At 50.1% G+C, this 25,982-nt stretch overlaps 1 protein-coding gene across 1 annotated transcript in view; it reads left to right on the top strand.

The window, feature by feature from the left end:
* The window catches only part of SHISA6 (shisa family member 6), a 329,086-nt gene that overhangs the window by 16,555 nt on the left and 286,549 nt on the right, over nucleotides 1-25,982 (top strand). The window contains exon 3 of the mRNA XM_067547748.1: nucleotides 577-737. Within this exon, the coding sequence (XP_067403849.1) occupies nucleotides 577-737 (161 nt within the window). The remainder of the gene's footprint in view (nucleotides 1-576; nucleotides 738-25,982) is intronic.

Raw genomic sequence — 25,982 nt, 5'->3', positions numbered from 1 at the left:
ACCCACTGCCACCATGAACACTTATTGGTCTCCCTGTGGGCAGAAAAAGCAAGGATTGAATGAGCAATGAGACAAACTCCCCTTTGCACCTCTAGGAGGTACCTCCGGGACCAGGGTTAAAGAATATTGACTCGGGGCTGGGTGCGGGCAGGTCGAGAGAAGCCTGCACTCCTGCTGCTCATGCGGCGTGTGTCCTGGGGATCCCGTCGGTCCAATAATTATTTTTATGAAGGCAGTGCTTTGTGCTACAGAAAGCAATTCAACAGCAATAGCATCGACAGCAAGGGCAGTGATGGAGAGATAACATAACCTCAGGGTTAAGTGAATTAGTGGAAGCATGTGAAAGATTAAACAATAGCCAAAGTCTCCTGTGAATAAATGGAGCCATGTTCAGTAACTTACCCATGAAAGGAAACGGAGCTCTTAAGCCACCAAGTTTTTTGTTGCCTTTGTATTTTTCCTTCACAAATCAAAGCACCAGTGGCTTCAAATAGAGGCTGCAACTGAAGAAGTGAAATCTCTGAATGTCATTCTTGCTGCTTTGTGAACATGTCGTGTCCTCTTTCTCCATTCTAGGGCTCTGGCAGACATCCTAAGGCAGCAGGGGCCAATCCCAATAGCACACTGTGAACGAGAGACGATCTCGGCCATAGATACCCCTCCCAAAGAAAACACGCCTGTCCGAACATCCTCCAAAAACCACTACACCCCTGTGCGCACCTCTAAAAGCAACCCAGGTAAATCTTGCGGTTATGTTTGGTTCCTACGCAGCCCATTGCTCCAATGGCATGTCGAAAATGGGCAGAAAAGAAGCAGTAACGTACATTACACCATTCCACTTATGGGCATCAGCATCCAACGTGCTGGGTAAAAAAACATCTCTCAGAGGCAATCAGAGCAGAACTGTATTACAAGAAGCAATTGTGATAGTTCTGTAGGACAGCCAGCTGCGTTTGCTCAATTAGTTTGTCATGCAATGCAGGTATTTTAGAAATGTCAAAATCAGCAGCAAATACATGAGAGGTGTGTTGAGATTACCAGTTGTCCCCTGGGCCCAGTGTGACGTACTGCCCAGGCTCCATGAATACTGCAGCTGGGAGCATAGGTGCTGGAACTAGGGGCGCTGCCACACATCCTGACTTGAGGTGGTTTTCATCATCTCCAGGGTTTGCAGTTTGTTCAGTGGCGCTCGTTACCCCCACTGTACACATTGTTCCAGCTCCCCCCGCCTGGAAAGGAAGGTGCCCACACCAGCTGAGACATGTCATCCAGTCAGGGAAAGGTCATGTGAGGAGAGTGTGGCTGTGTGACCCAGATCTTCATATCGGGATCATATGGGCACATCACCAAGAACTAGGGGAGGCAGTGTGGCCTAGAGGGTAGAGTGCTGGACGGGTGCTCAAGAGACCTGGGTTCTGCCCTGGCTCTGCTGCGGGCCTGCTGGGTGTGTTCGTGCAAGTCACTTCCACTCTCTGTGCCTCAGCTTCCCCATCAGTAGAGTGCTCTGGGGTAGCAGGATGAAAAGCGCCATGTCAGAGTGAGAGATTGGTTAGTAATGTTATTACCTGCAGGGAATCGTAATGAAGATATTTGAAATGTTGTCATGGCTGCTGGGCACCTGCTGTGAAGCGGGATGTGGCGGATTCGCTATCGGTTAGTGTTTACACTGGGTTTGCATGTCTTCCTACAAGATACGCTCCCATTCAATCACAAGTTATGAAGTTTGATGCAGGAGTCACTGGGTGACATTCTCTGGCCTGTTATACAGGAGCTCAGATCAGATGATCATAATGGATCCTTCTGGGGACCTTCCCAAGGAAGCCCGTGGCAACTGAGGGTGCTCAGTGGGCCAGGTCTGCATTACCACTTACTGCAGTATAACTTACTTCACGCAGGGGTGTGAATGAGCCTCCTCCCTGAGCAACGTAAGTTACACCAACCTAAGCGTAGGTGGGAAACCTTCTCCTGCCGACACAGCTATTGCCTCCCGTGGAGGTGGATTTATTATGCCGACTCCAGAACACCCTCCTGTCAACAGAGAGTGTCTTTACCTGGAGCCCTAAGTGGTGCAGCTGCATTGGTGGAGTTGCACCAGTGTAGCGCTTCTAGTGTAGACGAACCCTAAGTGTTAAGTGTTGGTTTCAAGGATCCAATGACTTTCTCTTAATCTGCCTTGACACTGTCCTGATATACGCAGAAGACCACTAGGAAGGATGGATGGGGGTTGCACCACTCTCACAAAAAAGACCATACTGTTGTTATTCACCTACCGTACAACTCTAATTGATTGAAACTTCTGGATACAATCCTGCCCCACTAGTGATAATACTGGGAAGGGCTTCATCAATTAACTTTGGGCCCGCCAGGCTTGAATGTAGACTAGATTAAGCCAACTCCAGAGTGTAACCCCCTTGCAGCTGGCTGACGTTTCGGAAACCAGCCACTTAGCAAAAAACTTGACTTTTGTGTTTCTTCTGATTTAAATGCACCTGCAAAAAATCTGTATTTCTACAGCTGTGTAGTTTTTAAAACACAAATCGTTGCAAGAACTTCACATACATCCTGCATTGCTATTTCTATTCTGTTGCCAGTTTCTCACTTTTGTATTTTCCCTATATATATATATATATATATATATATATATATACTATTGAATGGTTTTGTTGGTGGTGCTGTTATTGCTTATTTTATATATGGGAAGATTTCTGGTAGTAGAGGACTCTTTAAACTGGCAGACAAAGTCATTACTAGATCCAGTGCCTGGAAGTTGAACCTTGACAAATTCAAAAAAGAAATAAGGTGCAAAATGTTGACAATGAGGATAGTTAACCATCGGAACAATTTGCCAAAGCATATGCTGGATTCTTCATTATAGGAACTCTTCAAATGACAACAGGAATGTCTTTCTAAAAGATACACTCTAGTACAACCAAAATTTTGGGCTTTCTACAGGAATCACTGGCTGAAATTCTATGGCCTCTGTTATGCAGGAGGCCAGATCAGATGATCATAATGGTCCCTTCTGGCCGTAACATCCATGAAAGTTTTCATGGCTGTGTTGTGGTGACTGTTAGAGAGATGCCAGTCACAGCAATGTGCCTGATCCCTGCGGAGACTGGAGTTCCAGAGTTCCCTCGTGTTGCTAGGAACAAAAGGCCCAGGAGATCCAAGGAGAAAGGACTTCTTTTCTCTCCCGTTTTATTGATCAGTGACCAGTGAACCCTGCAGAGTTAGCCAGTGGAATCTTACCTGTGAAATAAACCGAGTAATAATGAGTCAAGGGAGAAGGGGAGAATGGGACTGCACAGTGAATTGTCTGTAAGTGGGGGGCTGTCCTTGTGGGGCCAGGGCTCTGGCACTGAAAGGGCTTTGTAACTCTGATGGGGTGAAATAACCAGAAAAATGAAAGAGGACGTGGTGCTCTGATTTTGTACAGAGGTCTTCAGTTGGCTTGAGCTTCTTTTGGACTAAGCAAGGTGAGCCAGTGCCTTTCGTCCAGTGCCTTCCTTCCAGGCTAGTGAACTAAATGGTGGTGTCTCCAGGAGGATAATTTGGTGGGGAACTTGTTTGATAGGAAATGCCAGGCCAGCAAAGAATCAGAAAGAGACACAAGGGACTCCAGTCTGGTTCCAGAAAAGACCAGTTGGGCTCGGCCTGGATTAAATGCAATACTAAGGCTCTATCAAAGACGGAAAGTACCAGAAGGGCAAAAGGGAAGGTTTGCAAGGGAAATAGCTGATTCCAGTGCTTGCAGCTTCTGGTGCCTCCTCAAGAACTGACAGGTCTGGTGGGTGCTCGAAGGAGTGACTCGGCGGTCAGCAGAGGTACAGTGAGAGGCCAGGGTCAGGAGCACAGACACTAGCTTCAGTTGTGCCTAAAGACGATATGCTGGCAGGGTTTCGTGGCTGTGTGCTTTGGTTATTTCTCTGCTAGTGCAGCAGGTTTCTCACTGAAGCGACGCCATCCAGTGCAGGGTGTAGCATGATTCTTGCAGCAGGAGTGGGGCGGTGAGGGCATCACGGCACAGAAATGGGTGCAAAGGGGGGGAAGAAATGTTGAGCGTGGCTGTTCATTCAGATTCTGTTTGTGTTTGAGCCAATATCACTGGAAAAGAGCTTGCTGAGGAAAGCTCCTGCCCTGCAGATGGGGCTGGAAGGGGCCTTGGCAAAGGTGGGAGGGAGAACAGTGGGACTGCCCGTAAACAAACGCTGTTTAGATAAAGCCTGCTGAGGACACAGACAGTCGTAATGGCCGATGGGAACTGTTGTCAGCTCTGGGTTGGGCTAAGCCGCCTAGAGCAAACGGAAGCCACAGGGCACCTGCCATGCCAGTGGGGTTGTGAGGGGCTTGGATCTGAGGAGATGGCATCACGTTTCCAGCGGAAGAGTTCCCCCTGCCTGCTTCGGTTTCTTTTTTCTTTGGACCTTTGAGACACGAGGGGCCCAAGCCTGACATAATCCTTGGCTCAGAGAGAAAAACCCTCTGTCCCTTTTCCTTTCATTCTCAACTAAACCTCACGGTGCAGCATTGTGCCTGCCCGGCTCTCCAGAGGAGGTGAACGCAGGCTATCTTGCCAGAGCCGGATTTATTTTCCCCTCTGAATTCTCTACAGGTTTGGGGCCAGGCATGTCTAAAGAGCATCTCCATGGCCTAGCAACTGGGGAGCAGCAAAAGAGTTCTCACAGTGTTGCCACTTCCCTTTTCCTCCTCCAGCTGTCAAGTTCCTCGCCTGCTGTAAAGGCAGGGAAGTAGCTCATGCCCTCCCCTGGAGCCGGAGTTTCATTTCTCACACTGTAACCCAGCACTGCTCTTGTGGTGATGTTAGGAGCCATGCAGCCTAGAAGAGGTGAAAGCTGTGCCTGAGGTTGGTTGGACAGGGACACACCACTCCAGCTGTGCACCGTCTGATTAGTATGAGCTACAGCGCTCGCTGCAGCCAGAAATGTCCCTCCCTCCCACACAGATCTCTTGTTACGTCACCGTTTGCTATTGTAAACAACCGGTAAAACCCGGTGAGTCTGAGATGACAAAGCATCTATCTAATCTAGCTAGCTATCGGCATCCCTAGTGCATCCATCACTGCATGTTAGAAACACGGATCCTGCGTGATGTTCTATTCCTTTCTCCTCAGCCATGGTCTTTGGTTGAGGCCTTTATTCTGACACCTGTTTAAAGGTCAGTGCTACACATCTGGGCCTTTGTATGCTGAGAATTCTGGAGAGGGGTAAGGAAGAATGGGCGAAGAAGGGGAAATCTGTTGGGCCACTGGGTGAGTGGAGAACATAGAGCATGAGCAGCAACATGCTGATAGCATCACTGGGCTCCATAAGAGACATCCTACAACCTCTGGTGCTAGACACCAGGGACAAGCTAGAAGCAACATGTGCTGCAGTGTTATAGGTTAGCAGAGAAACCAGAGGAGTGAGTAGGGAAGAGACTACAAACGCTCCTGTGACAATGATGTTCATGGTAATTAGTGGAGAAAATGAGGTCAGATTCTCAGCTCGGCTTCACCAGCGGAGTCCCTCCGGAGGGCAGAATGGAGAGAATTCGTTGGCTTGGCAGGTCACCGTCCCCAAGAGTGGGCGACCAACCCACACGTTAGATTAGAGCTGCCAAGATATTGCCAACCAGGAGCGTTCTTCACAGAGCTTGTCGTGAGGTGGGGACCAGCCCAGACCTCACCCAGTGTGAGGAGGGTTTCACAGCCGTGGGGTTGATGAATGCAATCCTCCAAACCCAAACCGACACCACAGCCCCCGAAATAAAACTCCAAAAGGTACCTTAGCCAGAGCCTCAGCGGATGTAAATCAGCGTACCTCCCAAGAGGTTAATGACTTCTGCCAGTGACCTTGTGGGCCAGATCCTTGCCTCCTCTGAGGCTTCTTTGTTCACCAGCATTTCCCTGTGACTGCAGTGCTGCAAGGGAGTGGCAGATGAGGCCCTCTGGAGTTACCTTTGTGTAACATCCACATCAGAGGACAGTGTGTCCTGACGCCTTGTGCTAGGGTCCCCTCTGCCTGCTTTGCACCACTGCAGGCTGATCCAAGCCCAGGAGTTCCGCCCCTGTGTAGGGAGAACCCCCAGGGAGGTTTAGCCCTGACTGCTAGAACAGGGGGACACAGGCTGCTGGAAGTAACTTTTGCCAGGGACCAAACAGACCTCTGGCTAGCCTCAGAATCAGGCAGCCACAAAAATGATGCCAAGCCCCCTTTGTCTCCAGCTCCCAGGCCTTTGCTGGATGGAGCGTGGCGGGAGAAGGGAACGTGGGCCAGAGAGTCACAGCTTGACATCTTGTGGGCTCCATAATTCTGAAGAAAGCAATTGTCCTTGCAAAACAAACTCAGTGAACTTGGTTTGAACCCTGCCCCAGCACAGAGGTGGGGACAGAAGGCACTGGTTCATCTAGCCAGAGATCATTTTATGGTGTTTAAAATCTCCTGTGCCAGCCTCCGCATTAGGCATGTTGGCACCTGCAGATCTGAAGAGCAACCTATTGATGGGATTACCACTTTGAATGCAGCAAACAACACAGGTCAAAGCTCTGATTAGCCTGGTATATCTGGGAAAGGCTTTTAATAAGCTATCTGAGTCAGGATATTCCAGAGATGCACACATTCAAAGCGCTGTTTTCAGCAACTCCTTCCACCTAAGGGCATATTCTGAGCTTGCTGTGCATGCGAACAAGTGCCGGAGATGTCCTCTGTCTTTCCAGAAATTGTAACTAATGTGTCTAGCCGAACACAGGCAGCGCAGCATGGGGAACACTTCCCATTGCATATTTGAGAGGATAATTGCCATTGAATCCCAGCTGTCTGTTGGAAGGCAGGCCAGAGCGCACACTGATTGTATAGTAAGGGATAATGGTAGTCTGGGCAGAGAACCCCTCAAAGTCTGAATGCTTCTTTGGTGGTTCTCTGATCTCATCCAAACTTTGGAGATTGTCGTCTTCCCTCTTCCCCTTCTGCACACCCCTCCTTCTCCCTTTCTCCTCTGCCCCATCTCCCAAATCTCTAGCTGGATCTCTGCCTCTGATTTCCTCCCCTAGCAAGTACAGCCAACTGTCCGGCTTCTCCCCACAATGTGGAGCCAGTATTGCACCCTGTGACTTTGTTTTAATGAAATTTCCAAGGATCAATCCAGAAATGTGCATCAGAGATGTAGGGCTGATTCTCTGCTGCTTTGCAGTTTGTGTTGTCATTCAGAGTGAGTTCAAAGTGAGTATAAAACGCTGCGTTGTCTGCGTGCTAGCACTTTATAGCCACTTTGCTCAGGTGTAAACAACAACTCGAGATGCAGGGTGGTGGAGAATCAGGCCCAGGGTATGGAAAGCCCCCAGGGAGCTCCAGGAACACAACATTTCATTTCACTTCACTTTATTAGTGTCTCAGTTTTCATTCATTTGAAATGGAAAGAAATAAGCCCAGTTTGCCGTGACACCTGGGGGATCTGTACAAGGCTGATTCTGTTCCAGTCCACTCCATGCTGCTTTACTTTCCTCCAACCACAGCTCTCTTGCTCCAAGCCCCAAGAGTGTCTCGTGAAGCCTCCCCCTACCCAGGAAAGCCCCAGATACCCACTGCAGAGTTTCCACAGCTTTGGCAGACTCTCTGGTCCAGGATCTAGTTTGAATTTCAGCCTCTTTGTACTTCCTGAGCAGCAAAGAGTCTAGAAAGCATCCAGATCTGCCCAGTTGAGAGTTGCCCGGGTGGGAATCATTGGCCTGTATATCTAAGGTATTTATTATTGTCTACGTTCCAAGCTAGTGCCCTAACCACTAGGCCATCATTGTTTTCCATTCAGATTGCCAGATGGGGTGACGCTGAGTACCAACTGTGCTGTAGATACTGGTCCCAGGACACAAACTCATTGCACACAGACCAACACACACCTAGATGGCAGTGCCTCCTCCTTCTTTATCATGAGGATAGTCCTGACTGCTATTTCCTTGTACAGGCTGTAGCACCAGCAGCACCGGAGGTGGCTGCAAACATGTTGGAAGGCAAGGTCTCCTCCCCGCAGATTTTGTAATCCAAACAGAAAATGCACAGCTAGGGGATGGACTGGAAAGGTGCGTGAATGAACAATGAGGTTATCTTGCATCATGGTAATTCCATGATTGCAGTTGGATTTTTTAAACAGATTTAAATGATTTCATTTCTCTTTACTTTTCCCTTTCCTAGCCTCAGGCTTCCGCTCTTGGGGCTAGCTTGCTCTGCACTTAAAAGCTTTACAAGCGTAGCCATGTCACTTAGGAGAGTGGAAATATCACATGCCCCTTAACCAGCATAGCTGTACCAGCAAACGCTTTAGTGTAGGTGCAGTTATACAGGAAAAAATTATTTTTCCTGGTATAGGTTATTTCATTCAGGAAACTGGTGTAAGCCATACCAATTAGCACTATATTTTATACTACTCGTGTCTACACTAATAAGGTTTGCCTGTATAGGTCTACCTGCACATATAAACTCTTTCTAGTGTAGACAAGGCCTGAGACTCAGGCCTCTGCCACTGTCATCAAAATCTCTGCATTTTTGGTGTTACCACAGCGTTTTGCTGAGTCTGCTGTGGCTGCGGGTGCTAAAACCATGAAAATAACATGGAAATACGGCTGGTCAATGGTTTTCATTCAAAATTTTTTTTTTTTAATTTTTGACAAAAATTATTTTTTTCACTGAACACTTCAATGAAAAGCCTCTCTTTTTTCCCCAAAAATTTTCTATTTTTCATTGGAACTGAAAATTTCAAAATTTTAAATTTTGGGTTTCCCTACTGTTTTCTCCCCCTTCTTTTCTTTATTCTTTGTTGCCAAGTTAATGAAACGTAATGAGTGATGCTGAGGGGTCTAGTGGGGTTTGTTTTTAACTTCCTCATTTTTTCTTTTCCCACTCTGGAACTTTTCAAAACTTCTTCAACTTGGAAAGGTGGCAGAGCAGCAAAAGAAAAGATGAAACTCTTTGCTTGCCATGTCACTTTCCAGAGGTGAAGTCTGGAAAGTGACAAAACGGCAGTTTGCATTGCATTTTCCCTTTACCATTCTGCCACTTTTGAAAAAGTTTTGAAAAGTGACCGAGCAGCAAAAGGAAATAGGGGGGAGGGAAAGGGGGGGGGGCGGGAGTCGGGGGTTTAAAATCCTGGCTATCATTCATTTTGTTGTACTCAGTGGCAAAAGGTGGGGAAGGAAAAAGAAAAGGAGTAAAAAGCCAAACATTCAAAATTTTAAAAACTTGACATTTTTGGAGAAAAATGTTTCACAAAGTTTTTGAAAAACCGGCAAATTTCCAACCCTGCAAAATGGGACTGATTTTGACATTTCAAGTTTTTTTTCACAAAGTAATCCGTCCATTTGAACTAGCTCGTCAAGGGACATTAGAGCAGAGGGCTGCTAAGATGGGGTCTGACTTGGCAACCTGTAATGAAGCAGGTTCTGAAGTTCCTGAGCTCCCTCTTTGTCTGGATAAAGCAGGATTATTTTCTTAATTTATTTAAAGTCTGTTTTATTTCCAAATGTCAGTCCTAGGGACGAGGAGATGAAAGGGGGGACAAAGTAGGGAAAAGTCTCCAGCTTTCCTCTCTAGGCAGGCGTGATAACAGCTTGGAATCAGTCTTGAGCTAGATTTGAACCAGTGACTTAGAGGTGAAAGGCCCTCTAGATAGCAGTGTTAGTCCATTTTCCTGATTGAGCATTATATTGAATTAAGTTTGACAATAATCTATAAAAAAAGAATCTGTGTTTTGACTTCAAGTCACTAAGTCGACCCATGAGGTTGCAAAAACTCCCTGCTAAGGATGTGTTCTCCAGTGACACTGTGTAAGAAGGCATGAAAAATGACCACAGATTCTCAAACATACCTGTCAGACAAGGAGAGTGCTCTGGCACTGCCTGTGGTGTGAGTTGCAAGGTGGAACCTCATCCATCGGTGAGGCGAGGATTTCATAAATCAAAATGGATAATTCGTAGAAGAATCCAAAACTGTTTCTGGAGCAGTCAAAGTGACACTTCTGTAGTAACGAGTGTGGGTGTGAATACACTCATGAGCCGCAGAGCCGATGTAAAGGATGAAGCTAAGGGATGAATGATCAGGCCGCTGGTAAAGAGGCTGTGAAGGAATTTAGCATTCCATCTACATGGTGCCGTCCTCGAGCCACAAGGCCAGCCTCTGCAGCTCTTATCAGGCGCAGAGATAGCTAGAAATTGTGGGTTACTATGGCAACAATATCTGTTTTTAAAAGAGAGACTAATAAAAGTAGCGAGAGGGCAAGTGGCTGAAGAGTATAGATTTACTTTGAAACAAAGCGCCAGTGGAACGTGACTCGGTCCAGACAACACAACAAGACATGAGGGGAATGTGGGAAATGAATTGAACCAGGCTCTCCCGGAGTAGGAGGCTGTACCGGAGAGAACTGGCGGTTAGGGAATGGAGCGACTGAGGATCCAGTGGGTGCTAGGTGATCTGTGAGTGTCCTGCGAGCGCCGCAGTGGGGGGGGGGGTCCCCCACACGTGGAGTGCCCCCACAGACATGGGTCTGCATTGCTTGCCCACTGCACGAGGGTATACACGGGGGAGGGGGGGGCATGTATGTGCGTGGCCTGCTGTCAGAACCTGCTGTCAGAACCAGAAGGAAGAAAACGGACTAAATTCCCAGTGAGTGTGTGTGGGGAGGGGAGGGGAGGGGTACAGAGCTCTATCTGCACAGTCAGAGGGTTCACCCTAAGAGTCCGGATACTTATCCCAACAACCCAGATCACTGCCTGTCAACAGCTCTCTTGTTGGAACCAGGAAATGCAGAAAAGTGTGATGGGTCGGGAAGTGGAGAAGTAACCTGCACAGGTCTTGAACCGCCAAAAAGATTTGGGCGAAGGTTCCGATCAGCTGTTTTCTACAGACTGTCTGACTCGCCCACACAAAGCGGCAGGGCTCTGTCTCATCCCCTAGCCCACACCCCCCAGGTCAAAGGGCAGATGACACAAGCAAGAGGCTGTGGTGCGGGTGTCTGGCCCGGTTTTAACCCAGAGGATCTCTTGGGGACATCATGGAATGAAGCAGGGTAGGAAGCAAGGCTGGAGTTCAGCATCCCTATGTGTGAAAGGGAAAGACAGGGCAGAAAAGGAAGGAATTTCCTCCCCTGGGAAATGCTGGGTCCTCCCTCCGGGCATGCATTGTCAAACCCTCATGATTTTGGAGCCAGTCTCATGATTTTGGGGATCCCGGCTCCTGACGTGTGACTGCGATGCTGCAGCCATTTCTTCACATCAGTTAGCTTTCCAGAATTAGCCCTGTCTGCAGTAGCTGCTCAGTAGTTGGCTCTGACCAGTCAGATGTGAGCTGGTTTGATCAGAGTCATGCTGAGTTCCCATCCCCTCACAGTTCTGCAGTTCCCACACACGGGAGTCACGCTTCCCAGCTCGCCGTTCCCTCGCCACAAATGATGCCAGGCCCTAGCATCTCCCAGCTGGACCCAAGAACATCCCTGCTAGACAATGCCTGACCTGGTTGTTTGCAGGAGGGTTGCACAGCTAGGTGCCAGAATGGGCCAGCCAACTCAGTAACCATACCACAGGTCAGTATGGGTCTGTCTAGAGCCCTGGGGCTGGGGGCAGGGCAGGCTAGGTCTGTGTAAAGCTCTGGGGGTAGGGGCAAGGCAGGCTGTTTTTTTCAGTTCAGTAGCTGGGGGGAGTGCTGGATACGCTGGAAGATAGGGATAGGATTCAGAGTGACCTAGACAAATTAGGGGATTGGGCCAAAATAAATTTGATGAGGTTCAACAAGGACAAGTGCAGAGTCCTGCACTTCGGACGGAAGAATCCCATGCACAGCTACAGACTGGGGAGTGACGAGTTAGGCAGCAGTTCTGCAGAAAAGGACCTGGGGGTTACAGTGGACAAGAGGCTGCATATGAGTCAGCAATGTGCCCTTATTGCCAAGCAGGCTAATAGCATATTGGGCTGCATTAGTAGTAGCATTGCCAGCAGATCACGGGAAGTGATTATTCCCCTCTATTCGGCATTGGTGAGGCCACATTTGAAGTACTGTGTCCTGTTTTGGGCCCCCCACTACAGAAAGAATGTAGACAAATTGGAAAGAGTCCAGCAGAGGGCAACAAAAATTATTAGGGGGCTGGAGCACAAGACTTATGAGGAGAGGCTGAGGGAACTAGGCTTGTTTAGTCTGCAGAAGAGAAGAATGAGGGGGGATTTGATAGCTGCCTTTAACTACGTGAAGGGGGTCTCCAGGGAGGATGGAGCTAGGCTGTTCTCGGTGGTGGCAGATGACAGAACAAGGAGCAATGGTCTTAAGTTGCAGTGAGGGAGGTCTAGGTTGGATATTAAGAAAAGGTTTTTCACTAGGAGGGTGGTGAAGCACTGGAATGGGTTACCTAGGGAGGTGGTGGAATCTCCATCTTTAGAGGTTTTTAAGCTGCGGCTTGACAAAGCCCTGGCTGGGATGATTTAGCTGAGGTTAGTCCTGCTTTGAGCAGGGGTTGAACTAGATACCTCCTGAGGTCCCTTCCAACTCTAATCTCCTATGATTCTGTGAAAAGTGGAGAACCCTGGGAGCTAGCAGGTGCTGGGTGCTCCTGGAAATCTGGCCCAAACAGGAAAAAAGTAAACACTGGAGAAAAGCCTGTGCGCTGGTCAGGAAAGCTGGGCACTGGGAATGAAGGTGCATTGTGGCAGATGTAGTCTGAGCAGGGAGCCCAGCCTATAGAAGAGAACGGGAGCCCAAGGCACCCAAACTACAACTCCCATGAGGCACTGGAGCAGTATTTCAGAATATTTCAGTTTTCAATTTTTCACCCAAAAGTTAAAATTTTCCAGGGAAAAATCCTGTTTTCCAACCAACTCTAGTTCTCCTTCCACATCCTCTGTCCTTAACTACCTGGTAGTGTTGTTGGGTGGCATTGAACAATAGGTGCTTTTCAGTGCTGGGTGAACTTTTCCTTACCTATCTTGCAAAGAAACTACAAGTTTCATCACTGATTGTTAGAGGAGGTTGAAGTCCTCAAGTGAAAGGCAAATCCCAAGGTTTTCTGACATTAATCAGAGCAGTTAACAGAAAACAACAATCCGAAGTGTTATTAAAGCCAGTTTGTACCCTCTGTTGACTACAGTTAAACTGACCGTTGCAAGATAATAGGACAAATTGCTTCTGCCACTATGAAAAATTAAATCTTCCGTGTGCTGATCTGTCCTCCATTTCATGATTGCTGGTCCCATCACACTCCACACAGTTTCAAACAGAACAATGTGGAATTGGAAGCAACGTCTAATTCTAACTGTGTGGAAGGACGTTTTCCACCTTCTCTCCGAGTCTGTCACTGCTCTGTCAGCCCTTCCATGAAGCTGCGCTAACCCTGCTGATAGCCATCTCTGTCTAGAATAATCCTGTGGCGATGTTGGAAAGGCCTCACTCGCTGTCAGCACAGAGCGAAGCCTCCTCACTTGTCATGGAAACGATCACACTGAGAGACAAGCTAAATATTATTTCTCAGTCCTGAGACTTTCCACCAGGCATTCCCACAGCCTCAGAGCCCAACAGATCGGCCCACCCTGCAACACCACTACAGCTCCCACCACCTGGCATCCATCGTCCTTTGCTGTCTCTTGCCCTTTCTGTCCTCAGGGTGCCTGCTCCATCTCCTGGCTCCTCATAGCAGATTCTCAGGGTTGCGCTCAGGGAACTGAGTAAATTCCTTCTGCACAGACTGGGTCCAGCTTCATTTCCCTCACATTTGTAAAGTTCCTTATGAGCCAAAGGATGATTCCGAGTGATGTGCACGGTAAAGACATGGCCTGCCCTGCCAGGAGCTGGCCAGCCCTCACTAATTAGCCTGCCCTCCACACCAGAGAGGCGGTGTGGGTCTTTCTTAGCTCCCTGCAGCGGGGCTGATGCCTTATAAAAGAGCAGCAGGAAGCTGCTCCCTGCAAGCTCAGTGAGTAAGCAGAAGGGATTATGGAGCTCTCCATGTGGGAGAGGCACTGAACTAGCCAGGGAAAGACTGCAGGGCTGTACAGGCAGCAGAGAGACCTGGTGCCTTGCAGAGGAAAGAGCTGCTGCTAGAACCCAGAGACTTTTGTTTAGGGACTTTTCAGTTTTGTCTGGGCTCCGAGAACAGAGCCTTTAAACCACTGTGCAAGGTCTCCTTTCTGAATGCTTCATTCAATGGAGATACATTGCGGTTAAGTAGAAGATTTGGCTTCTCCTTGACTGGGCTGTCAAAGTGACCTCATTGTTACGTCATTGAGGGGGAAACTGAGGCAGGCCACCTCAGAGTCACAGTCACCAGGGAGTGCCGGGGAGCTGGGGGTGCCCCTTTCACAGTCATATGAGCATTACTGCAGGGAGGGAAAACTGGTCACAGGGTGGTCAATATACAAGAGTATGAATACGGTGGCCTAGCAGGGTGTCCTTAAATCCAGTTGCTGCGACTCTGCTCTCAGGTGACTTTATCCAGCCCAGCCCAGGCAAATTCATCCCTAGGGCTGGGCATCAGGCACCTCGGCGGGTTTCAGGTTCCTGACTCTGCCGTGTTTTCTGCTTCGGCAGCTCTAACAAATTACTCTCAAAGCCGCACGGTGCGTGCAGCTAGCGCGTGTGTTAGCCATTCTGCATGTGTGCAGGCCCAGAAGAAGCACTTCCTTTCTTGGGCTGGCTGTAGGGGGCTAGGCATAGGGTTGGTTGGCTCTGATCAGCCTCATGTGGAATGGGGGCTCTGAGAGCTCTGTCTTTCCCTCCTTTCCTTTGTGTCGCTAGACTGGGGTGGTAAGTATTGAGAGTAGTCCTAGGGGACGAGGAGTTAATGATGCTGTGGGACCCCACTCACCGAACCTCCTTATGTCTGTGCTTCTCTATCCCAGAGCTCTGAGCCTCCGATAGATAAGAGAGGCCTGTGAATAATGGTTGCTATTCTCCTGATTTATAGACCAGGGGCTAGCGCGTGGTGGAGGGTAAATCGTTTGGAGCTGCAGTTAGCCCCTGGCTGACGCGTGTGAGAATTACTATACGGGGCTGGGAACGGTCACAAACGGGGACTGTGTCAGAGCAGTGTGGGAAGTGACTGCAGGTGGGTCCGAGGCCCTGCTCTCAGGAGTTCACATCGAGGGGCTGTTACAGGGCAGCAGCTGCCTCAGTCTTTGTCCTTTCGGAGTCTAACTGGCCTTTCAGCTTTGCTGCGGGGCAAGATTGTCAGCATCGTGCAACCCTCCCTTGGCAACAGGAAATTATAACCGCCCCCCGCTGCAAAATGTTCCACTTTGCTCCTTTCTCCTGCTCCGGATGGCCATGTGGCGCCTCTAAGGCCGCAGGATTCCTCTGAGGGCAATGAACATAGAGACAGATGCTTGGCGAGAGCCTGCGATTGCTCCTCCTTGTGAATGAAGAAAGCCGTTTGGTTCTCAGCTGCGGTATCGTGCTTAGATCTCACGGTGGGGAGAGACGGAGAGAGGCTGCCCGTCCTGATATTACCAATACACATCGCACTGCGAGGATGGATTTCAGACACTCTGCAAACGCTGCGCCACTCGCTCTGCCCCTCTCTCAGCGCTGCAGGGCTCGGCACCTGCTGTGGTTTCTTATCTCCCGCTCCTCCCTTCATCCCGGGAAGATTTCTGTTTGGAGAGCTCCTCTGTGCTCCTTTGTGAATTGGCTGTTCAGGCGGACTGGCCGGTCTCCATTCACAGGTGGGAGAGAGCCTTCTTCCTGGGCAGGGCAGGGCAGGGCAGGCTTTCCCACTGCGCTGCTGCCAGGCTTGAGGCACTCCCCTGGACTGTGCCCATCCTGTTTTGGAAGAGACACTTCTCCCCAGTCACACGCCTTGTGTTCATTGTCTGGGGTCACTTGGGCTTTGAGACAGAAAACGAGCCTTTCTCCCCCACAGAGCCATGCCTGCCGGTCCCTGGCCGTGTTATTTCACTAAATGCTCCCACCCGCATCTCAGCTGCTCACAGCTTTGCCTCTTTTCCAGTCACCACCTCTACTGAAGCCTATGGCAGGCCTCAATGCGGCGGAGCAGACTCCGCGTGTGTATTTGTGGACACAGTTAGTCCTGGTAGAGGGCTCTGCCTATAGCACCGACAGCTACGAGCTCTCTTCCTATGCCCATAAGGCTGAATTCTGCTCTCAGTCACCACCAGGGGGGTTGCATGGGCTCAGCTGAGAACAGAATCGACTCCTTAGTTCTAATGCCGCAGGGGCTCTAGCACAATTCTGTGGGTCCCAAACTCCAACCACTGACCTGGGGTGCAAAAGGCAAACTTGCCAGGAGTCTCATTGCAAGCCTTGGAATGGGCCTTCCCTCCTGACCGACGTCTGGGCCCCGGCACCTACGAGTGCCGAGCGGGTAACCTGGAGAAGGGACCCATTCGCCTGGGCCTGGATTGCCCCACGGAGGAAGATGTTTCTCGGGGGTTTGTTGGTTCCAGACATTGCTCTGCCCTGGGATCCACGCGCAGCACACACTTGAGGGGAAGGGTTCCGATGTTCTCCTAAGGGCTGAGCGTGCCATGGGGCAGGGCCCACTGGGCCCTGCCCTGGCTGCGCAGAGTCCACACGAGCCCCTGTGTACCATGCTGAGGGCCCGTGGATCCTACGCAGCCCGTGGAGGCTTCGCCCAGATGCCCTTTTCGGGAGGGCCGGTGCTGAAGTGGGATTGTTTCCTCATTGACTGTGACCCCAATTCATCAGTTCCCTCTCACTGGCAATTGGGCCAGGGGAATGGGTGGGCAAGGCCCCACTTCCTACTGCACATAGCACTGCTACTGCCTGTGCCTGTTTGCATACAACCAGCCTCCCTGAGGCTCCTGGCTGCATCTGCCACCAGCGGAGGCCAAGGGCCAGTGGGGTGCTATCTGCATCTGTGGCCTAGCCTGTCCAAGGCTCCCCAGTTGCTTTACAAACACAAACGTGGTTGCTGTATCAGTCAGCTTCCCCACTGCCACGCAACCACCTCTGGCATGGCATGCAGCCACCGGAGAGCGGGGAATGTGAGCTGGGGCTGCTAGGGACAAGCCCTGATTTTCCAGAGAGTGCCCGGGGAATGATGCTGCTTGCACAACATGGACAGGACCTTGGCCGTTTGGTCTCATCCCAGTGATTCCCCTCCTGTCACAGGGTGGGGCTGCATCCAGCTGCTCTAGGCCCCCCCGTCCCACTGCCAGGCACATGTGTGCTAGCTGGGCAGGCTGTATTCCCGCACTCCCCTGTGTGCAGTGACTGTGCCCTCCTGGAGGAGGTGGGGCCGGGACCCTGCTGCAGTGTTGCAATCAGACATGGAGTGGGGGTGTGATGCCCCCCCACCAGGGGCTAGCAGTGGGGAGCTCCAGGAGGGCTTGTGCCTGCTGCGTGTGAATCGCTGCTGACCCCAGTGCAGGGCTGTAGCTAGAAGACCTGATCAGCCCCGAGGGAGGTGCATGGAGCTCAGTGAAGGGAATGCAAATGGTGCCATCCTGGACACCACGGCGGCTTCTCCTTGCAGGCTGGAGGGGGAGGTGGACGTAGACCAAGGAGGCATAGCTGTGGGGTCAGGGATGTGGCTATCTCAGGCTGGCAGCTGTGCTAGCAACAGAGCAGGGGATTTGGTGCACTGCCAAGGCTTCCAGAACTGACTCGGGGCCCGTGCAGAGTGTGTGTAAGTGTCGTGGCTCCAGTCTGGGAAAGGAAGAACGAGCTTCTGGGCTTCAACATGCTGGTCCCTTTTCCAAGAGCCCCTGGGCGTAAACATTCTCCTCAGATCCAGGTGCCAGCCCTTGCCGGGGGGTTAGCTGTGCTCAGCTGCCTGGGCTCAGGAAAAAGGTTCACTCCTCCTTTGAGCTTCCAGGGGCCAAGGGAAACGTTCTGCTTTCGCTGCTGCTATCAGCCGAGCAGAGACATTTCTGGAGGGGCACGCGCCTATTCTACCCCTTCCTGCTAGTTAGGTGCAATCAGTGCTCTCCAGCTACAGGCATCTGCTGCTATGTTAACTAATAGCCGGGTCCCCATGGTGCCAGGTGCTGCACACACATTGAATAAGAGACAGTCCCTGCCCCAAGGAGCTTGCAGACTGAAGGACAAGACACAGCACAGACAAGCCATCTGGAGGGGAGAGGTGGGGTAACAATATACTCAGCTATGTGCTATTCCTAATCCATCAGGAGCAGTAATCTGGAGGTTTGTTCAGTTCTGCAGCGTGCCATGAGTTTACCAGGTCTTTCCTGTCTGCTCATGTTTGAATGGCATGTAGGAATGCTACGTTAACAGCTGCTGTAATGCCCCAGGCTACTGGGGAAAGATAAATGGTGGGTCTGACTTCCCCGTGTGTGCTCATTTGGGCTCTTCTATGGCACAGGCACCCAGATGATCAAAGAGACTGCGCTGTCAAAGTTCTCTGATGGTTTAAAACAATCAGACTTAGCAAACTTGATAAGATCTGGAGTCTGCCTTACTGAGAGACACAGGGGAGAAAAGAAGCAGGGGTTTCTAAACTAGAGTTTACACCCCCCCCCCCCTTCATGCTGTGCTCTCAGACACACACTTGCACTCTCATACAGGCACACACACACACACCTCTCTACACTCATGCACCCTCTTGCATACACACACACATTCTCAAACCTAGGCTGTCCATTCATTCCATGGCTTATGTTTCGTTCCAGTTGTACAGACACGGCCCCAGCATTGTTGTAAGTTTCCGCACGGCACTTGTGAACACTGGTTTAACATAAATGTTAGAGTGATACTTGGTGAAGCTAATGAAATATTTACCTTTGAGCAGCTGTAAGATTGTCATTAATGTTTTACTGTTGGCTGCCAGCCGGCTCTTTCTCGATTTATACACTTGAATGGTTTTTGAGACTGATCACATTGGCGCCTCGTAAATCCAGAGATCCTCCTTCTCTGGGACACCTTTGCCTTGGCAAAGGGTGCCCTCATGCCACAGGGGCTGGCGCCTTGTATGGGGTGGAGATGATGGTGAACGGGAATGTCAATCTGTGAACTCCAGAGTTATGTATTCAGGACCAAATGGTGATCCATGTCTGCCTTGAGGGGCTGAGCCCTCAGCCTGGGCTGCAGAGGAAAAGTGGCATGATGAGGCAGCAGATCCCCTCAGAAGCCACCAAGGCCAGCAGCAGATAATCCCAATAATAGCTCAAAACTGGAGTTGTCAGGCGGGAATGGTGGGCCAGCTGTCTTGACTTTAAGATGTGTGTTTTCACTTTGTTTTCCTGTAACCCTTTCTAACTTTATTCCTTTTCGTTCGAGTCACTTAAGCTACGTCCTGCTGGTAAAACATTTGTTTTATTTTTACTATAACCCAACTCAGTGCTGTGCTTGCCGGGAAGAGTACGTTTACCCCAGGGAAGTTAATACGTTGGGATGTGCTTTTGTATCTTCAGAGGAACAAACTAACCTTCTTATTTCTCTGAACTGTCCTGGAGAGGGCTGGACATTACAGAGCACACAGTTTGGGGAAAATTCGGGCCTGGGAATCACCCTGCAAGTAGTAACCAATCCTGGTAGAGACCAGGGATTTCGTGTGACGGGGTCTCCAGGATGCAAGCTGGACTGTGAGACCATTGAGCCCTCCAAACGCACTAATCCGGGCTGCCTTTCGCACTGTGATGCTGATGTCAAACTACAAACCTCTGCCAGGCACTGCACTGACACAGCCATCCACAGGCAGGGACAACTCAACTGAGTTACATGAAGGAGTTCCCAGTCACTCATGAACCATCAATAGAAAGGCTCTAGCCATTTCCCCCTGGAACCCCAGCCCTGCACCCCAGGATTGTACCGTCTTGCACTGGTCAGAAGCCTGGCCCGTGTATACTCATTACCTAGTTCACAACTCCTACTAAGGGTAGTGGATATGCAACAACCCTTGTTAACCTGAGCTGAGATTTCCCAAGCACTTCAACCAAAACACACAGTTTTAGGTAAAATGTAAAACAGGTTTATTAACGACAGAAAGGTAGATTTTAAGGGATTATAAGTGGTAGGCCAAAAGGTCAGAGATAATTAACTTAAGAAAATAAAAGGTAAACGCACATTTTAAATCCTAAACGTTTAGTGCAAGCAAGAGTTGAATCAAACAATGTCTCACCCTGACAGATGGTACGAACAGGTTACAGTTCCTCAGTACACAGGCTGAGACTGCCTTCCAGCCTGGGACCACCCTTCCCCAGTTCAAAGCCGTTGTCTTCCAGATGTTTTTTCAGGTATTGAGATGGGGGGAGAGGGCAAGTGGCGATGTCACTATCTCTCTTTTTATACCTCCAGCTTGCTAGAAAGATCCTTGCTGTGACGTGGGGGTCAGGCTGCCCCCTTTGGTCAGGAAGTCTTCATGGCCTATGTGCTGTCTCTGAGATGTCTCTGGGATGGCCATTGGGAGAGTGGATTCCCTTTAATGGGCCATCAACACATGTCTGGCTGGTCCTTTATTGCAATTGAAAGGCTGGCTGTGGGCGTTTCCCACCCCACAAGGTATTTCAGTAACCCATACAGCAATGCCTCGTAACTTCACACACAATGCTAGCACACACAATCCAACTGGATATTAATGGTCAGCCGATCAAGACTTTCATATGATACCGCACAAGACACACATCGCACAAAACCTATCCTAATCGTATCCCAGTGATGACGAGGGGGGTTCCAGGGCGCTGCTTTGCGGTCGAGAGTGTCACAGTGCAACTGGTGTGTTACAGGCAGGCTGCTGGGGTCCAAGTTGCTGGACCAGACCTGCAGGGTGTGACCTGCATGCTTGTTGCTGACTATGAACGTCCCAGGCAGGACACTGCAGGAGCAAAGCATTGGAGGCACCCTGGGTTACAGGGCAGGTAGTGACTCAACCCTGACTGGTCTGAATCGAACCCCAAGCACCATGACTGTCACCTCCAGGAGAGTTAAGAGATGAGTAAGATCTCCTCCGACCGCCGTGTCAATAATAGATAACCACTGGGCAAAGAGCAGCGTGTGGGGCACCAAGGACTCATGAGACAGGTTGAGCTGTAAATCACCTTCTCCATCAAATCCCTCCTCAGAGCATGTGCTGACAGGGCAGCCCATCAATCCAAGTCTGCCCTGGAACAGTCTTACTCCTCATTCATTAAAATCAGAGCCCAAACCTGTGGACCTTTGGTTCAGCCAAACCCCACGGACTCCACGGCTGGGAGCCAGGCACAGGGCTCGCTTGTGACCTTGATTTATTGGCTGTTGCTTGTCTTACTGGACTGCGAGCTCCCTACAGCAGGCACGTCTTCTGCGCCTTGTGTGCTGCTCTGATCGCCCTGCCGTGCTCGGTGCATTGGTAATAATAACAATGAGATTGAAAGAACGATTGTGAACTGTCAGAAAGGCCCAAGTGCAGACAGGCCAATCTGAGGATCCCAGGGAACCTTACATGACAGGCCCAGCGGAGAAAGGAGAAGTAAAACTGAAACACGGGCAGGATAGAGAGAACAAATTACCTGGCTGGAGTTGAACCAGGCTGTTTTAGGTGTGGATGGGCAGCAGGTACATGTATATTGCTGTGAGCTCTGGCGTTAAAGGAACTGACTCTCAGGGGCCTTTTTGTGATATGCAACAGGAAGAAGAAGAGGCATTTAGGGTTGATCATAGGAAGAATGTCTGCCAGATCCCCTGGTACTTGGAGAGAGCCGTTTACATGCGACACTGAGGCTGTTGGGTCTTAGCCAGCTATCTGTGGGTCAAAGCCCATGGCAAATATAGTTGGGAGTTCTAACTCTTTCAGTGCTGCTTTCCATACCAGGTATGTGGGGCAAAGCTCACTTACAATCCTGCCCCCGGCTGCTAGGACAGTAAACCAAGTTGGGGGTGCTGACATTCCTGGCTGAGGATTAAGTCAAGTGCCTCTCCTGTTACCACCTTGTTCCCCCTCCTGCCCACAAGGAGCTGCCGCCCCCCACCCCACTCACTGCTGCTCTGCTCGGGGGATGCCACTAGCTGTACCCAGGGAGCCTGGGGGGCTGGACAGGTGAGGGAAGGAGAAGCTACTTGAAAAATGTTTTTCCTTTAAGCTCATGCACATGATGACCGAGGGGAGAGCCTTAAACAGCTTTTACAGGCATTTCTGTCCCCCGTAATGTAATCCTCTGGCTGTCCTCTTCCAGTGAGCTGCCGTGCTGCTGTCATTCTGTTAGCGTCTCTGTGACCAGCGCCTCCCCCCTGCACTCAGCTGTTTGTAGGGGAGGTCTCCCTGGTGCTCCTGTATGATGTTCTAGCAGAGAAGCAGCATTGTGTCTGTACCTGCCATTGAGGTTCCATTCTTTATTGAGAAGACGTCAAATAACTCAGCTCAATCAGTTTGTTAAACAGAGAGAAATCAGCACAAGCAGAGAGGTTCTGACACTACCAATCTCTGGGGAACCATGTTGCAGCAGTTAATCCATCTCAAAAGCACAAGCTCACTTCTGCCCAGATATAACCCCTTTGTTTATGACTGAGAGATTTCCCGGATTCCCTTGGATTAGCACAGACCTTTCATCCCATTTTCTTATCTAGTTCTGTACCTGTTGGTTACAGAGACCATCTGCACCAGTTATTTCTAGCATCTTAACTAGTTAAAGACACCTTTACCAATTATACCAATTATTCCTAAAAGACAACCAACCCTGCCTAGCACATGGGTTCTGTTGGCATACTTCTGACAGGTTCCGCAGACACAAATAACAGAGATTAGAGACAGGTCACCTGCGAATAAATTTCCACAATAAAGCTTAGCATGAATACAAAGCATGCTGGGACTGTGGATCACAGTTAGGCCAAAGCTTTCTAGACATTAGAACTTTATGATAGTGGCTAACGCTGGAGAGTGCAGGAGAGCACCAGGCATGTTGGCTGGAGAGCGCAGGAGAGCACCAGGCATGTTGGCTGCAGAGCGCAGGAGAGCACCAGGCCTATCCACCCAGTTGCCTCCTGGAGCATTCAGCAGCAGAGCACAGGAGCAAAGGATTTGCCAGGCTGAGTCAGGTCAATGGTGCATCTAGTCCAGGCTCCTGTGTTGGACAGTGGCTTGTTCCAGGGGTTGTTTCAGAAGGACCCGGAACTCCTCGCCCCCAGACACGCGCTCAGGGGCCCACTCATGATTCATAGCCAGCTGCTGGGTTTTATTGACAGTGTGCCTATTGTTATGCAAATCCTTTATGTGAAACTCTTTGTTGGACCCACCTCAATCTGTCCTTCCTCCAGCTGAGCTGTGAGTTCAGTCCTATCCTTGGCTCCTGGATATGTGGTTTCTCTGGTGCTGATGCCAGTCCTAGTGGGTGGCATTGTCTGACCTGAATGCTCTCACCTCTTGCCTTTAAATACACCCCCCTCTACTCCCAACTCTCTCCAGTCTCTTTGCTAGTAGTCTGCTTCCACTTTGGTCAACATGTAGCCCATCACTTCTGCATGTATCATGGGAAAGGCTCCTCGTAGTGCCTTCTCCCAATGCCACCTTCTCGCCCTCACGCTGAGAACCTGTATTTCTCTGACTGGCTGGCGTTGTGTGTTGAACCAGAAGCATTTCAGAGATGGCTACTGTAGCCTTCTTCCTCAGCTGAGCTTAGTTTCCAGAGCTTCTCCCTTGCATGCTGCTAGGTGACTGGTTTCTGCGTTGTAACGAAACAAGCAGGTACCTTCCACCTGCACTCAGCAATAGCCGTGCAGGATGGACTTTCCAATGCACTTTCCTGGAGTGCTAGAGAGCTACTCAGACCACCCGGAACACCCAGTGAGGAGGTCTACATTGCAATAATGAACCTGCGGTGCTGAGTCTCAGAGCCCGGGTCAGTTCATTCAGGCTCGCGGGGCTAAAAATTGCAGTGGAGCAGTTTGGGCTCGGTTTGGATCCTGGCTCTGAGACCCTCCCCCCCCCCTCAGATTTCAGAGCCTGGGCTCCAGGCGCAGCCCGACCATCTGCACAGCAATTTTTAGACTCGCAGCCCAACCCCAAGCCAGCTGACTGGGCCACCCACAGCCGGGCCGCATGTCTTAAATCGCAGAGGTACCCAGTGCGGCCAGGGTGTCTGGCACTGCAGCAGCGCCCCTCTAGCCAGTTACACTTGGGATGTTTCAGGAGTGCATTCTACCCAGAGACATCTGGATAGCTCCTAGCAGCAGAGCACATGCATTCTACCTGGGGGCACCTAACATCTGGCAGCTGTCAAGCCAGGACATTGATTTTAAAATGATAAAATGGTTCTGATTTTGTTACGCTCTAGTCGGTTCGTATACAGATGTTTGGTCCGGGGGATGCCTGCATTCCCACTAATCCTTGTGTAGCAGGGAGCTCGGAGACATGGCAAGATTGTCTTTTCGGTGCCGTTTCAGATCACTCACCTCTGCAAGTGACAATATAGGAAGGTTAATAATGGAAATCTTTTCCCCTTCTAACACCTAGGCCAGAATATAAGCAGCACATCAGGAAAGAAATAGAATCTATCACTATACCTCCGAGCTGACACTTCGAGATTCCTTGAAAGCTGTCAGTTCTTTTTCTGGACTCCAGAAGAAAACCCTGTCAACTATCGAAAGGCTCGGAAAATAGCACGAATGATCCAGAGAAACAAAACTGCCAACTGAGACAGCTAGCGTCCACATTATCATCTGGGAGAGACACCTCTGGTGCTCAATATGCTAACCATGCACAGACCTAAAACGGCAGTAAAGAAATAATCACACAGGCTGCAGCTTGTAGCAGGTGTGCAACCGAGGGAGGTGGTGCCACAGAGCTGATTGCTTCCGTCTAGCTGTCTGCATGCTGTTAGCAAACCCATCCCAACTGAGGGGGAAAGAGAACGGAAGCCGTCAACATTTGATCAGGAAAGGCTAGCTTAGTGACAGTGAGGCACAGTCCTGAGAGGCAGGAGAACGGTTTTTGATGAACTGGTCCAAATCTCTGCCCAAAGCCTGTTGTCAGGATTAAAAACTCCACAACGCAGTCTCCTGACTGCACTTGCAGTGTGATGATTCCAGGACGAAGGCTGTTCTCAGGCTACTTCTTACTTGACTGAGACTGGGACCCTTCGGAGAGAGCCTGAGCTGCAAAAATACCAAACCTGCTTTCTCAGCCAGAGAGTTGCAGATGAGTTCAACTCAGCACCGTCCCACAGCCCCACTCCAGGATCACGCGCACCTTCTCACTCTGGCCTCTGGCCCTGGCCTCTGATTTGGGTGCACCGTGTCCCCCTTGATCTATTGCACTTGTCCTGTCCTCTGATCCAGAGCACCTTCCAGGGCAATGATGTAGTGAGTCCCTCGTCCCATCGTGTACCAGCCCATCCCAGCCCGTGATCTAGTTCCACTGGAGGGGGCTGGTTCCTGATGTTTAATCTGGTTTTGTCAAACCTACCAGCTGCACCTCTTCCTTGTCAGCCCCGGTTTTGGCCTCTATTTTCCTGAAATCTTCCTCCCCCCTCCTTTCCCATCTCTCTCAACTCCATTTTCTCTTTCCCATGTCCCTTTCCTCCCCTCCCCTTTTCCTTTGGGCACCTTTCTTTCCCTTCTCCCCACCTCTGTTCCCAGGCCATAATCTTGTGGTTCAATCTGCGGCTGTGATTGCAGGGAGGACAGTGCAGCTCCATGGAGTCCTTGAAGTTCTCAGTCAGGAGCTCAGACTGTTTTCTGAGTCTGAAAAGCATCCAAACCCTGCAATTTAAGAGTAATTTGAGTGGGTGGGCTATTAATCAGGGAACTGGCAAGAGGAGAGGTTAGGAGAGAATGCAAGTAATTGCATTTTGCCGAATTGAAGTGTGAGATTTACATGCTGGGAACAGGGACAGAATTACGATGTGATTTCCAGTAGAGACGATGGGGCAGATTTGGATGTCACTGGTGAAACTACACCGATAGCACTGGAGTGACTCTTCATCTAAATCAAGCCCTGTGTCTTTCTGATCAGGAACATGTTGCTGAGGGCTCTTTAATGGCTTTGAAATGAATGAATTCTTGCATTCAGCGTGGCCAAGCAGCGCAAAGAGCTTTCAGCTGGGGAGAGAACAT

Source organism: Emydura macquarii, unplaced genomic scaffold (genome assembly GCF_026122565.2).
Source record: "Emydura macquarii macquarii isolate MOO-44397 ecotype Brisbane River unplaced genomic scaffold, CSIRO-AGI_Emac_v2 contig_1230, whole genome shotgun sequence".
Taxonomy (NCBI): Eukaryota; Metazoa; Chordata; order Testudines; family Chelidae; genus Emydura; species Emydura macquarii.
This window is presented reverse-complemented; position numbering and strand designations above follow the sequence as displayed.